The sequence below is a fragment of the Saccoglossus kowalevskii genome, chromosome 3 (genome assembly GCF_978046115.1).
Source record: "Saccoglossus kowalevskii chromosome 3, keSacKowa6.1, whole genome shotgun sequence".
NCBI classification, from domain to species: Eukaryota; Metazoa; Hemichordata; class Enteropneusta; family Harrimaniidae; genus Saccoglossus; species Saccoglossus kowalevskii.
The window spans coordinates 3,287,454-3,306,765 of record NC_140643.1 but is presented as its reverse complement, the minus strand read 5'-3'; the positions used below and the strand labels follow the sequence as shown (position 1 = coordinate 3,306,765).

Sequence of the window (19,312 nt, the reverse complement as noted above, 5' to 3'; positions counted from 1 at the left end):
TTTGCATAATTAATTTTCAGCTTTTGATGTTTCAAGTAGTAAGCATTACATTTCAATGAAACTTGATACATACTCAAGGACTATGCAGAGATTGTTTTGGGATAAATATTTGTGCATATTAATCACCTAATTTGCATAATTAATTAATTTTCAGTTTTCACACTAATTTCTCAAGTACTAATCCTCACCTTTCAATGAAACTTTGTACATGGATGCTGTAGGACAATAGACAACCCTGGATAATTGTGGGTTAAAATCTGTACATATTAATTACTAATTTGCATAATTAACCACTTTTAAGCTATCACACTGATATCTAAAATACTAATTATTCCATTTCAATGAATTTTAGTACAAAGATGCTCTAGGACAATGTACAAACCTAATTAATTTGGGGTTAAAATCTGTTTATATTAATTCCCTAATAAGCATAATAATTCATTTTTGTTGGTTCTAATCACATTTCAATAAAACTAGGTACATAGATGGTCTATTACATTGCACAGGCTTCATTAGTTTCACACTCAAATCTGTTCATATTAATTTTCTGATTTGCATTTTTAGTTTTCAGCTTTTCCATCATTATCTCAATCAAGTACAAGTAATTTTGAATTATATTTAATGTGTCTCCAAAACTCTCAGCACATGGGAGTTCTTTCTAAGCTTTCTTTGATTTTATCTGTGTACATGTGCTCCATCTTTGTATGCACAATTTGTATGATAAAACACTCAACCATTGTAAAGTTTATGTTAATATTCTGGTATCACAATTTTATTTATTATTATTTACAAATGTACACAACTTTGAATATATACACATACATGAAACCAAGGTTTTGTGTTTTGAAGTTGGCTCAATCTATGATCAGCAATCTGAAAAATATATATTTGATCTTTTCATTAATACTATGAAATTGGAAGACTGCATGGAAATCTACATGGTGTGTACAATATTGTAAATGACAATGAAAAAAACTAACAATCAATGTGTGGGCCAATTTACTCTTCATACATTTTCAATGAGTTTATCTACATGAGTAGAAAACCATAGACAATCTATATATACCTGGTAAGTACTATATTCAGTGCAATGGCAGGTGGACAAGGTGTGTGGAAAAAATACCATAGTTTGTTGAGTTGGCATATCTTAGGTTAATTTTACGATTCATTTGTCAGGTTATTTGATCACGGCATATCATTTATTTCAGATCTCTTTTGTAAATATAAGTTTGCATAGAACTCACTTTGGCACTTTGTTGCAACTATAGTCTACATTAGAATTAAAAAAAAATACATTTTACCAAAACATGAGATGGTAAATTTGTGCATCACTAAAACAACATTCTGTGCAGTGGCAGTGGACCTAACAGTAAGCCTAATGATCAGGTATTATTTGCCATAAAAATACTCGTTTTAAAAATTATTTTATTACAAAATGCCAATTTAAGTTTGTAGATAACATGTTTTTTTTTGCAAAAAATACTGATTTATCTATTTCACTGTTTCCATTTTCCTGAAGTCTACCGTTGGTGGCGCTCTTTTCTGTGCTGGAGGAGCTGAATGCCGAAGGGCTCCTTTCATCATGTAGCAGTTATGTGATAGACTGACTGTGAGAAACTCGGCTGCTGAATCTGATCGTCTGAGAACAAAACAAACAAAATTATTACATCTATATGGTACCAATTAGATATCAGATACACAAGTCATTGAGATTTCAAGAAAATGCATACAAAAATGAAAGTATATGGAAACCCTTTCTGTACATCATTGCAATGGATTTAATCCTAAATAGATGATTTGTAACTTACGGATACTGAAAACTGCGAGCTGATGGTAAAGGTTCTTCTTTTGAATCCAAAGTAGAACTAGATGGAGTCCTAGATAACACTGCCCTCGGTAGTCCACTACCAGCCTTGTGATTAACACCAGTACCTCCTATTTGACCTCCCCAAGCTGATCTTGGTCCTGCCCGGCCACGAGATGGTCTACAAACAATATGTACATAGCATTTGTAGTATTCAGGACAATGATTATGTTAGTTGTTTGTCATTTCAATAAGCTACACTGCTACCAATGTTGTATAATCACGTAATAAGCTACACTGCTACCAATATTGTATAATCACGTAATAAGCTACACTGCTACCAATATTGTATACTCATGTAATAAGCTACACTGCTACCAATATTGTATAATCACGTAATAAGCTACACTGCTACCAATGTTGTATAATCACGTAATAAGCTACACTGCTACCAATATTGTATACTCACGTAATAAGCTACACTGCTACCAATATTGTATACTCATGTAATAAGCTACACTGCTACCAATATTGTATAATCACGTAATAAGCTACACTGCTACCAATGTTGTATAATCACGTAATAAGCTACACTGCTACCAATATTGTATACTCACGTAATAAGCTACACTGCTACGAATATTGTATATTTGCGTAATAAGCTACACTGCTACCAATATTGTATACTCGCATAATAAGCTACACTGCTACCAATATTGTATACTCGCATAATAAGCTACACTGCTACCAATATTGTATACTCGCGTAATAAGCTACACTGCTACCAATATTGTATACTCGCGTAATAATCTACACTGCTACCAATATTGTATATTCGCGTAATAAGCTACACTGCTACCAATATTGTATACTCACGTAATAAGCTACACTGCTACCAATATTGTATACTCGCGTAATAAGCTACACTGCTACCAATATTGTATACTCGCGTAATAAGCTACACTGCTACCAATATTGTATACTCGCGTAATAAGCTACACTGCTACCAATATTGTATACTCACGTAATAAGCTACACTGCTACCAATATTGTATACTCACGTAATAAGCTACACTGCTACCAATATTGTATACTCACGTAATAAGCTACACTACTACCAATATTGTATACTCATGTAATAAGCTACACTGCTACCAATATTGTAGACTCATGTAATAAGCTACACTGCTACCAATATTGTATACTCACGTAATAAGCTACACTGCTACCAATATTGTATACTCATGTAATAAGCTACACTGCTACCAATATTGTATACTCGCGTAATAAGCTACACTGCTACCAATATTGTATACTCACGTAAATAAGCTACACTGCTACCAATATTGTATACTCACGTAATAAGCTACACTGCTACCAATATTGTATACTCACGTAATAAGCTACACTGCTACCAATGTATACTCATTTAATAAGCTACACTGCTACCAATGATGTATACTCACGTAATAAGCTACACTGCTACCAATATTGTATACTTACGTAATAAGCTACACTGCTACCAATATTGTATACTCACGTAATAAGCTACACTGCTACCAATATTGTATACTTACGTAATAAGCTACACTACTACCAATATTGTATACTCACATAATAAGCTACACTGCTACCAATATTGTATACTTACGTAATAAGCTACACTACTACCAATATTGTATACTCACATAATAAGCTACACTGCTACCAATATTGTATACTCACGTAATAAGCTACACTGCTACCAATATTGTATACTTACGTAATAAGCTACACTACTACCAATATTGTATACTCACATAATAAGCTACACTGCTACCAATATTGTATACTTACGTAATAAGCTACACTGCTACCAATATTGTATACTTACGTAATAAGCTACACTGCTACCAATATTGTATACTTACGTAATAAGCTACACTGCTACCAATATTGTATACTCACATAATAAGCTACACTGCTACCAATATTGTATACTCACATAATAAGCTACACTACTACCAATATTGTATACTCACATAATAAGCTACACTGCTACCAATATTGTATACTTATGTAATAAGCTACACTGCTACCAATATTGTATACTTACGCAATAAGCTACACTGCTACCAATATTGTATACTCACATAATAAGCTACACTGCTACCAATATTGTATACTCACATAATAAGCTACACTGCTACCAATATTGTATACTCACGTAATAAGCTACACTGCTACCAATATTGTATACTTACGTAATAAGCTACACTGCTACCAATATTGTATACTCACATAATAAGCTACACTGCTACCAATATTGTATACTCACGTAATAAGCTACACTGCTACCAATGATGTATACTGCTACCAATATTGTATACTCATGTAATAAGTTACACTGTTACCAATATTGTATACTTGCGTAATAAGCTACACTGTTACCAATATTGTATACTCGCGTAATAAGCTACACTGCTACCAATATTGTATACTCACGTAATAAGCTACACTGCTACCAATGTTGTATACTCACGTAATAAGCTACACTGCTACCAATATTGTATACTCACGTAATAAGCTACACTGCTACCAATATTGTATACTCACGTAATAAGCTACACTGCTACCAATATTGTATACTCATGTAATAAGCTACACTGCTACCAATATTGTATATTCGCGTAATAAGCTACACTGCTACCAATATTGTATACTCGCATAATAAGCTACACTGCTACCAATATTGTATACTCGCGTAATAATCTACACTGCTACCAATATTGTATATTCGCGTAATAAGCTACACTGCTACCAATATTGTATACTCGCATAATAAGCTACACTGCTACCAATATTGTATACTCGCGTAATAAGCTACACTGCTACCAATATTGTATACTCGCGTAATAATCTACACTGCTACCAATATTGTATATTCGCGTAATAAGCTACACTGCTACCAATATTGTATACTTACGTAATAAGCTACACTGTTACCAATATTGTATACTCACGTAATAAGCTACACTGCTACCAATATTGTATACTCACGTAATAAGCTACACTGCTACCAATATTGTATACTCACGTAATAAGCTACACTGCTACCAATATTGTATACTCGCGTAATAAGCTACACTGCTACCAATATTGTATACTCGCGTAATAAGCTACACTGCTACCAATATTGTATACTCGCGTAATAAACTACACTGCTACCAATATTGTATACTCGCGTAATAAGCTACACTGCTACCAATATTGTATACTCGCGTAATAAGCTACACTGCTACCAATATTGTATACTCACATAATAAGCTACACTGCTACCAATATTGTATACTCACGTAATAAGCTACACTGCTACCAATATTGTATACTCACGTAATAAGCTACACTACTACCAATATTGTATACTCATGTAATAAGCTACACTGCTACCAATATTGTATACTCATGTAATAAGCTACACTGCTACCAATATTGTATACTCATGTAATAAGCTACACTGCTACCAATATTGTATACTCGCGTAATAAGCTACACTGCTACCAATATTGTATACTCACGTAAATAAGCTACACTGCTACCAATATTGTATACTCACGTAATAAGCTACACTGCTACCAATATTGTATACTCACGTAATAAGCTACACTGCTACCAATGTATACTCATTTAATAAGCTACACTGCTACCAATGATGTATACTCACGTAAATAAGCTACACTGCTACCAATATTGTATACTCACGTAATAAGCTACACTGCTACCAATATTGTATACTCACGTAATAAGCTACACTGCTACCAATGTATACTCATTTAATAAGCTACACTGCTACCAATGATGTATACTCACGTAATAAGCTACACTGCTACCAATATTGTATACTCGCGTAATAAGCTACACTGCTACCAATATTGTATACTCGCGTAATAAGCTACACTGCTACCAATATTGTATACTCACGTAATAAGCTACACTGCTACCAATATTGTATACTCACGTAATAAGCTACACTGCTACCAATATTGTATACTCACGTAATAAGCTACACTGTTACCAATATTGTATACTTACGTAATAAGCTACACTGTTACCAATATTGTATACTCACGTAATAAGCTACACTGCTACCAATATTGTATACTCGCGTAATAAGCTACACTGCTACCAATATTGTATACTCACGTAATAAGCTACACTGCTACCAATATTGTATAATCACGTAATAAGCTACACTGCTACCAATATTGTATACTCACGTAATATGCTACACTGCTACCAATATTGTTAACTCACGTAATAAGCTACACTGCTACCAATATTGTATACTCGCGTAATAAGCTACACTGCTACCAATATTGTATACTCACGTAATAAGCTACACTGTTACCAATATTGTATACTTACGTAATAAGCTACACTGCTACCAATATTGTATATTTACGTAATAAGCTACACTGCTACCAATATTGTATACTCACATAATAAGCTACACTGCTACCAATATTGTATACTCACGTAATAAGCTACACTGCTACCAATGATGTATACTGCTACCAATATTGTATACTCATGTAATAAGCTACACTGTTACCAATATTGTATACTCGCGTAATAAGCTACACTGCTACCAATATTGTATACTCACGTAATAAGCTACACTGCTACCAATGTTGTATACTCACGTAATAAGCTACACTGCTACCAATATTGTATACTCACGTAATAAGCTACACTGCTACCAATATTGTATACTCACGTAAATCGGAAGTCTGATGGTAGATATCTGCCCAGTAAGTAGTCACGCTCAGTTTTCAAAATCTGGGCACGGAAATCTTTTTGTGATGTACCATAACCATTGAAGATATTATCAGTGAACATTAGTTTACCATTGATGTACATCTGAATAAATAAATAAAATACTTATTATAAATTTGTAAATGACGATATCAAGGTCACATTGACCTTTGCTACATATATATTTTATACCAACCTAACAAAAACAAAACATTGAACAGAAATTAAAATATAATTACCAGAAACATTCCAGGGACAGCATTGTGCCTCCTTAATAGAAGTGGTTTCATGTTCTCTGTCAGTTCAGCTGCTCTTGCCATATCATAATTGAATATTTTGAATCTATCATGGCGACTCTGAAATTAAATTGTAATCATGTGATGTCATAAATATATAATGCATGTATTGTAATCATGTGATGTCATAAATATATAATGCATGTATTGTAATCATGTGATGTCATAAATACATAATGCATGTATTGTAATCATGTGATGTCATTAATATATAATGCATGTATTGTAATTATGTAATGTCATAAATATATAATGCATGTATTGTAATCATGTGATGTCATAAATATATAATGCATGTATTGTAATCATGTGATGTCTTAAATATATAATGCATGTATTGTAATCATGTGATGTCTTAAATATATAATGCATGTATTGTAATCATGTGATGTTATAAATATATAATGCATGTATTGTAATCATGTGATGTCATAAATATATAATGCATGTATTGTAATCATGTGATGTCATAAATATATAATGCATGTATTGTAATCATGTGATGTCATGAATACATAATGCATGTATTGTAATCATGTGATGTCATAAATACATAATGCATGTATTGTAATCATGTGATGTCATAAATACATAACGCATTTATTGTAATCATGTGATGTCATAAATATATAATGCATGTATTGTAATCATGTGATGTCATAAATACATAATGCATGTGTTGTAATCATGTGATGTCATAAATATATAATGCATGTATTGTAATCATGTGATGTCATAAATATATAATGCATGTATTGTAATCATGTGATGTCATAAATATATAATGCATGTATTGTAATCATGTGATGTCATAAATATATAATGCATGTATAGTAATCATGTGATGTCATAAATATATAATGCATGTATTGTAATCATGTGATGTCATAAATATATAATGCATGTATTGTAATCATGTGATGTCATAATTATATGATGCATGTATTGTAATCATGTGATGTCATAAATATATAATGCATGTATTGTAATCGTGTGATGTCATAATATATAATGCATGTATTGTAATCATGTGATGTCATAAATATATAATGCATGTATTGTAATCATGTGATGTCATAAATACATAATGCATGTATTGTAATCATGTGATGTCATAATTATATGATGCATGTATTGTAATCATGTGATGTCATAAATATATAATGCATGTATTGTAATCGTGTGATGTCATAATATATAATGCATGTATTGTAATCATGTGATGTCATAAATATATAATGCATATATTGTAATCATGTGATGTCATAAATATATGATGCATGTATTGTAATCATGTGATCAACCAGAGATGCCAAAAGTTTGGAGGAAATGTTATACCAATAATTTGGAGAATTGCTCCCCACACTAAATTAATGCTGGTGCTTTCTAGTAGCAATATAGACTGTTGACAGTCCTCAGTGCTAATTTGTTAGTATACTAAATCAGCAAATGGTAAAGGCGTTCACTAGAAATGCTGCAGGCCTTTCAGCGAGGCCTGAGGACAGTTAGCGCTTGTAAACAGCCTCACGCAACATTACATGCTTTTTAATCGGTACTGAACAAAGAATGATTGACACCGGTGGAAAACCATGTAATGTCGTGTGAGGGTGTTTTCAAGCGCTGTTTTCAACAGTTCTTAGGCCACCGCTGAAATGCCTGCTGCAATTATTGCGAATGCCTTCTAGTAGCAATAAGGATTAAATAGATACTATTGATACATTATAGTATGGTCTAGTTTTGTTCCTGCACAATGTATAATAAATATATAAATAGACAATACACGCTGCTCGGACTGGTAAATATATTATATAGTAGATAATATTTGATAATCATTGTCCTAAAAATAGCTAGATGTTTTGAGCAATATTTGGCTTTTATCAATAGCATGGAAGAAAATGTCCTAAGCCATAAAAAGCCATTGCTCGAAAAGTCTATCTACCATACTACTTACTTCATAACAGGGTCTAGTTCTGTTTTTGTTACGTTTTTCATGCACTTTTCTGAGCATTGCTTGGCACTCCTCAGTCACATCTGGATGGAATATTGACACAACACAAATGACAATGATCTGAGTCTTTGGTACATTTTTTGTGATGAATTCATCATACTCAAAGTCTCCTACATAGCACATTCTATGCCGACTACATTTGCAGGTTACGTTCTCCTCCCCCAACTTCTCTGCTCGCAAGGCACTGCATTATTTCAGGTTAAAGGAAATTTTTCTCAAATTTGTTGCTACTATAAATTATACCAAGATGTTATCTACCAATGCACAGACTCAATTTTAATATTAATTCAGGTTTTCTCACTATAGTAACGAGAGATGTATTTCATCTTTTCTCACTATGGTAACGGGAGATGTATTCCATCTTTTCTCACTAGGTGTAATTGGAGATGTATACATCTTTTCTCACTAGGTGTAACAGGAGAGGTATTTCATCTTTTCTCACTATGGTAATGGGAGATGTATTTCATCTTTTCTCACTATGGTAACGGGAGATGTATTTCATCTTTTCTCACTAGGTGTAATTGGAGATGTATACATCTTTTCTCACAAGGTGTAACAGAAGAGGTATTTCATCTTTTCTCACTAGGTGTAACAGGAGATGTATTTCATCTTTTCTCACTATGGTAACAAGAGATGTATTTAATCTTTTCTCACTAGATGTAACGGGAGATGTATTTCATATTTTCTCACTAGGTGTAATGGGAGATGTATTTCATATATTTCTCACTAGGTGTATGGGGAGATGTATTTTATCGTTTCTAACTAGGTGTAATGGGAGATGTATTTCATTTTTTCTAACTAGGTGTAATGGGAGATGTATTTCATCTTTTCTCACTAGGTGTAACGGGAGATGTATTTCATATTTTCTCACTAGGTGTAACGGGAGATGTATTTCATCTTTTCTCACTAGGTGTAATGGGAGATGTATTTCATCTTTTCTAACTAGGTGTAATGGGAGATGTATTTCATCTTTTCTCACTAGGTGTAATGGGAGATGTCTTTCATCTTTTCTAACTAGGTGTAATAGGAGATGTATTTCATCTTTTCTCACTAGGTGTAACGGGAGATGTATTTCATCTTTTCTCACTAGGTGTAATGGGAGATGTATTTCATCTTTTCTCACTAGGTGTAATGGGAGATGTATTTCATCTTTTCTCACTAGGTGTAACGGGAGATGTATTTCATCTTTTCTAACTAGGTGTAATGGGAGATGTATTTCATCTTTTCTCACTAGGTGTAATGGGAGATGTATTTCATCTTTTCTCACTAGGTGTAATGGGAGATGTATTTCATCTTTTCTAACTAGGTGTAATGGGAGATGTATTTCATCTTTTCTCACTTGGTGTAATGGGAGATGTATTTCATCTTTTCTCACTAGGTGTAATGGGAGATGTATTTCATCTTTTCTCACTAGGTGTAATGGGAGATGTATTTCATCTTTTCTAACTAGGTGTAATAGGAGATGTATTTCATCTTTTCTCACTAGGTGTAACGGGAGATGTATTTCATCTTTTCTCACTAGGTGTAACGGGAGATGTATTTCATCTTTTCTCACTAGGTGTAATGGGAGATGTATTTCATATTTTCTCACTAGGTGTAATGGGAGATGTATTTCATCTTTTCTAACTAGGTGTAATGGGAGATGTATTTCATCTTTTCTCACTAGGTGTAATGGGAGATGTATTTCATCTTTTCTAACTAGGTGTAATGGGAGATGTATTTCATCTTTTCTCACTAGGTGTAACGGGAGATGTATTTCATCTTTTCTCACTAGGTGTAATGGGAGATGTATTTCATCTTTTCTCACTAGGTGTAACGGGAGATGTATTTCATCTTTTCTCACTAGGTGTAATGGGAGATGTATTTCATATTTTCTCACTAGGTGTAATGGGAGATGCATTTCATCTTTTCTAACTAGGTGTAATGGGAGATGTATTTCATCTTTTCTCACTAGGTGTAACGGGAGATGTATTTCATCTTTTCTCACTAGGTGTAACGGGAGATGTATTTCATTTTTTCTCACTAGGTGTAATGGGAGATGTATTTCATATTTTCTCACTAGGTGTAATGGGAGATGTATTTCATCTTTTCTAACTAGGTGTAATGGGAGATGTATTTCATCTTTTCTCACTAGGTGTAATGGGAGATGTATTTCATCTTTTCTCACTAGGTGTAATGGGAGATGTATTTCATCTTTTCTCACTAGGTGTAATAGGAGATGTATTTCATCTTTTCTCACTAGGTGTAATGGGAGATGTATTTCATCTTTTCTCACTAGGTGTAATAGGAGATGTATTTCATCTTTTCTCACTAGGTGTAATGGGAGATGTATTTCATCTTTTCTCACTAGGTGTAACGGGAGATGTATTTCATCTTTTCTCACTAGGTGTAATGGGAGATGTATTTCATCTTTTCTCACTAGGTGTAATGGGAGATGTATTTCATCTTTTCTCACTAGGTGTAATGGGAGATGTCTTTCATCTTTTCTCACTAGGTGTAATGGGAGATGTATTTCATATTTTCTCACTAGGTGTAACGGGAGATGTATTTCATCTTTTCTCACTAGGTGTAATGGGAGATGTATTTCATCTTTTCTCACTAGGTGTAATGGGAGATGTCTTTCATCTTTTCTCACTAGGTGTAATGGGAGATGTATTTCATCTTTTCTCACTAGGTGTAACGGGAGATGTATTTCATCTTTTCTCACTAGGTGTAATGGGAGATGTATTTCATCTTTTCTCACTAGGTGTAATGGGAGATGTATTTCATCTTTTCTCACTAGGTGTAACGGGAGATGTATTTCATCTTTTCTCACTAGGTGTAACGGGAGATGTATTTCATCTTTTCTCACTAGGTGTAATGGGAGATGTCTTTCATCTTTTCTCACTAGGTGTAATGGGAGATGTATTTCATCTTTTCTCACTAGGTGTAATGGGAGATGTCTTTCATCTTTTCTCACTAGGTGTAATGGGAGATGTATTTCATCTTTTCTCACTAGGTGTAATAGGAGATGTATTTCATCTTTTCTCACTAGGTGTAATGGGAGATGTATTTCATCTTTTCTCACTAGGTGTAATGGGAGATGTATTTCATCTTTTCTCACTAGGTGTAATGGGAGATGTATTTCATCTTTTCTCACTAGGTGTAATGGGAGATGTATTTCATCTTTTCTCACTAGGTGTAATAGGAGATGAATTTCATCTTTTCTCACTAGGTGTAACGGGAGATGTGTTTCATCTTTTCTAACTAGGTGTAATGGGAGATGTATTTCATCTTTTCTCACTAGGTGTAATGGGAGATGTCTTTCATCTTTTCTAACTAGGTGTAATAGGAGATGTATTTCATCTTTTCTCACTAGGTGTAACGGGAGATGTATTTCATCTTTTCTCACTAGGTGTAATGGGAGATGTATTTCATCTTTTCTCACTAGGTGTAATGGGAGATGTATTTCATCTTTTCTCACTAGGTGTAATGGGAGATGTATTTCATCTTTTCTCACTAGGTGTAATGGGAGATGTATTTCATATTTTCTCACTAGGTGTAATGGGAGATGTATTTCATATTTTCTCACTAGGTGTAATAGGAGATGTATTTCATAATTTCTCACTAGGTGTAACGGGAGATGTATTTCATATTTTCGCACTAGGTGTACCGTGAGATGTATTTCATATTTTCTCACTAGGTGTAACGGGAGATGTATTTCATCTTTTCTAACTAGGTGTAATGGGAGATGTATTTCATCTTTTCTCACTAGGTGTGATGGGAGATGTATTTCATCTTTTCTCACTAGGTGTAACGGGAGAAGTATTTCATCTTTTCTCACTAGGTGTAATGGGAGAAGTATTTCATCTTTTCTAACTAGGTGTAATAGGAGATGTATTTCATATTTTCTCACTAGGTGTAATGGGAGATGTATTTCATATTTTCTCACTAGGTGTAACGGGAGATGTATTTCATATTTTCTCACTAGGTGTAACGGGAGATGTATTTCATCTTTTCTAACTAGGTGTAACGGGAGATGTATTTCATATTTTCTCACTAGGTGTAACGGGAGATGTATTTCATATTTTCTCACTAGGTGTAATGGGAAATGTATTTCATCTTTTCTCACTAGGTGTAATGGGAGATGTATTTCATCTTTTCTCACTAGGTGTAATGGGAGATGTATTTCATCTTTTCTAACTAGGTGTAACGGGAGATGTATTTCATCTTTTCTCACTAGGTGTAATGGGAGATGTATTTCATCTTTTCTCACTAGGTGTAATGGGAGATGTATTTCATATTTTCTCACTAGGTGTAACGTGAGATGTATTTCATATTTTCTCACTAGGTGTAACGGGAGATGTATTTCATCTTTTCTAACTAGGTGTAATGGGAGATGTATTTCATCTTTTCTCACTAGGTGTGATGGGAGATGTATTTTATCTTTTCTCACTAGGTGTAACGGGAGAAGTATTTCATCTTTTCTCACTAGGTGTAACGGGAGATGTATTTCATCTTTTCTAACTAGGTGTAATAGGAGATGTATTTCATATTTTCTCACTAGGTGTAACGGGAGAAGTATTTCATCTTTTCTCACTAGGTGTAACGGGAGATGTATTTCATATTTTCTCACTAGGTGTAACGGGAGATGTATTTCATCTTTTCTAACTAGGTGTAATAGGAGATGTATTTCATATTTTCTCACTAGGTGTAACGGGAGATGTATTTCATATTTTCTCACTAGGTGTAACGGGAGATGTATTTCATATTTTCTCACTAGGTGTAGCGGGAGATGTATTTCATATTTTCTCACTAGGTGTAATGGGAGATGTATTTCATCTTTTCTCACTAGGTGTAATGGGAGATGTATTTCATCTTTTCTAACTAGGTGTAATGGGAGATGTAGTTCATCTTTTCTCACTAGGTGTAATGGGAGATGTATTTCATCTTTTCTCACTAGGTGTAACGGGAGATGTATTTCATCTTTTCTCACTAGGTGTAACGGGAGATGTATTTCATCTTTTCTAACTAGGTGTAATAGGAGATGTATTTCATATTTTCTCACTAGGTGTAACGGGAGATGTATTTCATATTTTCTCACTAGGTGTAACGGGAGATGTATTTCATATTTTCTCACTAGGTGTAACGGGAGATGTATTTCATATTTTCTCACTAGGTGTAACGGGAGATGTATTTCATCTTTTCTAACTAGATGTAATGGGAGATGTATTTCATTTTTTCTCACTAGGTGTAATGGGAGATGTATTTCATCTTTTCTCACTAGGTGTAAAGGGAGATGTATTTCATCTTTTTTAACTAGGTGTAATAGGAGATGTATTTCATCTTTTCTCACTAGGTGTAATGGGAGATGTGTTTCATCTTTTCTAACTAGGTGTAACGGGAGATGTATTTCATCTTTTCTCACTAGGTGTAATGGGAGATGTATTTCATCTTTTCTAACTAGGTGTAATGGGAGATGTATTTCATCTTTTCTCACTAGGTGTAATGGGAGATGTATTTCATCTTTTCTAACTAGGTGTAATAGGAGACGTATTTCATCTTTTCTCACTAGGTGTAATGGGAGAAGTATTTCATGTTTTCTCACTAGGTGTAACGGGAGATGTATTTCATCTTTTCTAACTAGGTGTAATAGGAGATGTATTTCATTTTTTCTCACTAGGTGTAACGGGAGAAGTATTTCATGTTTTCTCACTAGGTGTAACGGGAGATGTATTTCATCTTTTCTAACTAGGTGTAATAGGAGATGTATTTCATTTTTTCTCACTAGGTGTAACGGGAGATGTATTTCATCTTTTCTAACTAGGTGTAATAGGAGATGTATTTCATTTTTTCTCACTAGGTGTAATGGGAGATGTATTTCATTTTTTCTCACTAGGTGTAACGGGAGATGTATTTCATCTTTTCTAACTAGGTGTAATAGGAGATGTATTTCATTTTTTCTCACTAGGTGTAACGGGAGATGTATTTCATCTTTTCTCACTAGGTGTAACGGGAGATGTATTTTATCTTTTCTAACTAGGTGTAATACGAGATGTATTTCATATTTTCTCACTAGGTGTAACGGGAGATGTATTTCATATTTTCTCACTAGGTGTAACGGGAGATGTATTTCATATTTTCTCACTAGGTGTAACGAGAGATGTATTTCATATTTTCTCACTAGGTGTAATGGGAGATGTAGTTCATCTTTTCTCACTAGGTGTAATGGGAGATGTATTTCATCTTTTCTAACTAGGTGTAATGGGAGATGTATTTCATCTTTTCTAACTAGGTGTAATGGGAGATGTATTTCATCTTTTCTAACTAGGTGTAATGGGAGATGTATTTCATCTTTTCTCACTAGGTGTAATGGGAGATGTAGTTCATCTTTTCTAACTAGGTGTAATGGGAGATGTATTTCATCTTTTCTCACTACATGTAACGGGAGATATATTTCATCTTTTCTCACCATGGTAACGGGAGATGTATTTCATCTTTTCTCACTAGGTGTAACGGGAGATGTATTTCATCTTTTCTCACTAGGTTTAACGGGAGATGTATTTCATCTTTTCTCACTAGGTATAATGGGAGATGTATTTAATCTTTTCTCACTATGGTAATGTTTATATTCAATTACTGAAAAGGATACACTGGACATCCTCTCTGTACAATAGTTGGTTTGTGTTCTGCTGTGGTTGATGTTGCTCTCAGAGTTCTATTACAACTATGTGACCGAATGGCAGAATGCACCGGAGATCCATGTACAGGGGATCTAGAAAGAAAAAAAACACTAGATTTCAGGTTCAAGGGATGATGATGGCAATATCACAATACCATATTTGCTCTATTAAAAGTGCATACAAAATCATGATACTGTATTTGCTTTATTGGGATTGAATTCAAAATTATGATACTGTATTTGCTCTATGAGAAGTGCATACAAAATTATGATACTGTATTTGCTCTATGAGAAGTGCATTGAAATTATACAGTATTTGCTCTATTAGAAGTGCATACAAAATTATGATACTGTATTTGCTCTATTAGAAGTGCATATAACATACAGTATTTGCTCTATTAGAAGTGCATACAAAATCATAATACTGTATTTGCTTTATTGGAATTGCATTCAAAATTATGATACTGTATTTGCTCTATGAGAAGTGCATACACAATTATACAGTATTTGCTCTATTGGAAGTGCATACAAAATCATAATACTGTATTTGCTCCATTGGAATTGCATAAAACATTATACTGTATTTGCTCTATTGGAATTGCATTCGCACTAATAGAAGTGCTTACAAAATTATGATACTGTATTTGCTCTATTGGAAGTGCATACAAAATTGAGATACAGGATTTGCTCTATTGGAAGTGCATACAAAATCATGATACTGTATTTGCTCTATTGGAATTGCATTCGCTCTAATAGAATTGCATACAAAATCATAATACTGTATTTGCTCTATTAGAAGTGCATACAAAATTATGATATTGTATTTGCTCTATTAGAAGTGCATACAAAATTATGATACAGTATTTGCTCTATTGGAAGTGCATACAAAATCATGATACTGTGTTTTGTTTTTTTTTTGTTTTTTTTTTAAATTTTTTTGTGCCAGGCGACAGTTCTGGACATTGAATGTCACCGTTGTCTCTCCTGACTAGTTTTTTTTTTGTATGTGCAAATTGCAAGTGCTAGTGCTGACACATAGTGCATTTTGCCACAGAAGTCATATTCATGTTTGGGACTACATGACAGGGCTGTGTGGCCATCTCTCTGTCAAATGGCAATTTTAATGCGCTATCCTGGCGTCAACCAGGCTCGGTCGAACACAAGCACCTGCGGACCTTAACAAAGGTTCCCCCAAAGTCGCATTCGTTAGTGAATGAATCTCGGCCAGTGGAATTGGCCTTCCCATTGATACTGTATTTGCTCTATTGGAATTGCATTCGCTCTAATAGAAGTGCTTACACAATTATGATACTGTATTTGCTTTATTGGAATTGAATTCAAAATCATGATACTGTATTTGCTCTACTGGAAGTGCATACAAAATTATGATACTGTATTTATTTTATTGGAAGTGCATACAAAATTATGATACAGTGTTTGCTCTATTAGAAGTGCATACAAAATCATAATACTGTATTTGCTCTATTGGAAGTGCATACAAAATTATGATACTGTATCTGCTCTATTAGAAGTGCATACAAAATTATGATACAGTATTTGCTCTATTGGAAGTGCATACAAAATCATAATACTGTATTTGCTCCATTGGAAGTGCACACAAAATCATGATACTGCATTTGCTCTATTAGAATTGCATTCGCTCTAATAGAAGTGCATACAAAATCATAATACTGTATTTGCTCTATTAGAAGTGCATACAAAATTATGATACAGTATTTGCTCTATTGGAAGTGCATACAAAATCATAATACTGTATTTGCTCTATTGGAAGTGCATACAAAATCATGATACTGCATTTGCTCTATTGGAATTGCATTCGCTCTAATAGAAGTGCATACAAAATCATAATACTGTATTTGTTCTATTAGATGTGCATACAAAATTATGATACTGTATTGTTCTAATAGAAGTGCATACAAAATTATGATACAGTATTTGCTCTATTGGAAGTGCATACAAAATCATGATACTGTATTTGCTCTATTGGAATTGCATACAAAATCATGATACTGTATTTGTTCTATTGGAAGTGCATACACAATCATGAAACTGTATTTGCTTTATTGGAATTGAATTCAAAATCATAATACTGTATTTGCTCTATTGGAAGTGCATACAAAATTATGATACAGTGTTTACTCTATTGGAAGTGCATACACAATTATGATACTGTATTTGCTATATTAGAAGTGCATGGCTTTATATAACATATATAAAAAGTGCAAATCTGAAGGTGTACCATAAATGCTTCAATAAGGAAATAAAGTGTAATATTTGTGACTGCAAAGGTAGACAAATTTTTAGGTGTGTTGTCAAATTGTTGCCTGCACTCTAAATCTTTATTTGATTGTACAATGTACGTATATGTTGCAATTTGCATATTTGTAAACAGTTCTTTGTTCATGAATTAAGAAAATATGAAATTTTGCAGCAGTTAATATTTTATTCCAAGGATCATTAAGACAATTAATAGTGTCTATGGATGTATTAAGTCATCAAAATCCAACAATAACTGTTTACTGTAATTTTGTAAACTTTGACAACACCTCTTAAAGGGTGACAGTCAGCTTGGTTGTTTTGTTTATTCCAAACTTCCATGGTAACCGTCATCCTTTGTGCACTGAAAAGCATGCCACACCAAAACCATTACTTACAGTTATACCAATGAAATTAACATAATAGGCCAATAAGGTCATGCAAGAAAAAAATATATAAAGACACACATGCAATAAGATAGACATTTACGTAATTACACAATTATGAGACATTTAAAAAACAAAAGAATGTTTACTTTTAATTATAGCGCAGTAACCCATCAAATCCGCCGTACTATGCATCTTATTTAGAGGAAAAAATGAAAAAGTAGACAGTAAGAAAAACATTGAGCTCTATTAGGCTGGTTGAAAGCATTGAACACAATGATGAAGTTACAGTCAAACCTGTGTATAGCAACAACCCAAGGTACAGTCAAACAAAGACCAATCTGCAAATGTATTGCTGAAAGGTGGTCACATAAGAGAGGTGGTCTTTATTCACAGGTTGGTCACATGTTATGTTGGTAGTGTTTATATAGAGATGATTAATAACGTATGATTGATTGTGATATAGAACCAGACTCACCCACTAGCAACAGATAGTGTATTTGGAGTTCCACTTTTTGATGTCTCTGCTTGGACACCATCAATTTCAATTCTAACATGGTCCTTCCTCTTCTCAGATGTTCTGCTGACTGGTCGAGATGGTGAGGACAATGAACTAAACGGTCTGCTATTGTGGAACCCAGTTGTAGGTGGTGCTGATGGGGCTCGCACCTTTACCCTGGGTTCTGGGAGGGGTGAGGATGTATATGGGCGTTGTGGAAAGTCCTTGGCAGATGGCATTGTGCCCGGAACTGATTTTGCCGATTGAATGTTACGAGCTTTGCGGTATCTAGGTGCGCTACTAATGGTGCGTAGGTGGGGAGAGCTGATACCCACAGCTATTCTATAATGTTCCATCCAGTCTTCAGTAATGTTCCTGAAACACAATTGTATATTAATACAGCTTTTACAACCAGCATGACCTGCAAATACGCAATTCTTGTTGTATACAATATAATGCGTAATTAAACACAATAATGATTACCATTGATTGCAGATATTTGACCTACATGTAAAAAAAAACAGCTGAAAGATTTATCAAAATGCCAAAATGAGCAATTTCCATAAGAAGACATGTTAAAGCATTAT

The 19,312-nt window shown here is 33.9% G+C and overlaps 1 protein-coding gene across 3 annotated transcripts in view; it reads right to left on the bottom strand.

Moving 5' to 3' along the window:
* Positions 1-744: 744 nt before the first annotated feature.
* LOC102807725 (uncharacterized) overlaps positions 745-19,312 on the bottom strand; it is a 34,794-nt gene continuing 16,226 nt past the window's right edge. For all 3 annotated transcript variants that reach the window (XM_085496691.1, XM_085496692.1, XM_085496693.1), the window contains exons 9-15: positions 18,705-19,100; positions 15,534-15,656; positions 8,846-9,086; positions 6,838-6,954; positions 6,561-6,703; positions 1,809-1,985; positions 745-1,639 (exon numbers count right to left, since the gene is read on the bottom strand). In XM_085496691.1, the coding sequence (XP_085352817.1) occupies positions 1,492-1,639; positions 1,809-1,985; positions 6,561-6,703; positions 6,838-6,954; positions 8,846-9,086; positions 15,534-15,656; positions 18,705-19,100 (1,345 nt within the window). In that variant the 3' untranslated portion in view covers positions 745-1,491. The remainder of the gene's footprint in view (positions 1,640-1,808; positions 1,986-6,560; positions 6,704-6,837; positions 6,955-8,845; positions 9,087-15,533; positions 15,657-18,704; positions 19,101-19,312) is intronic.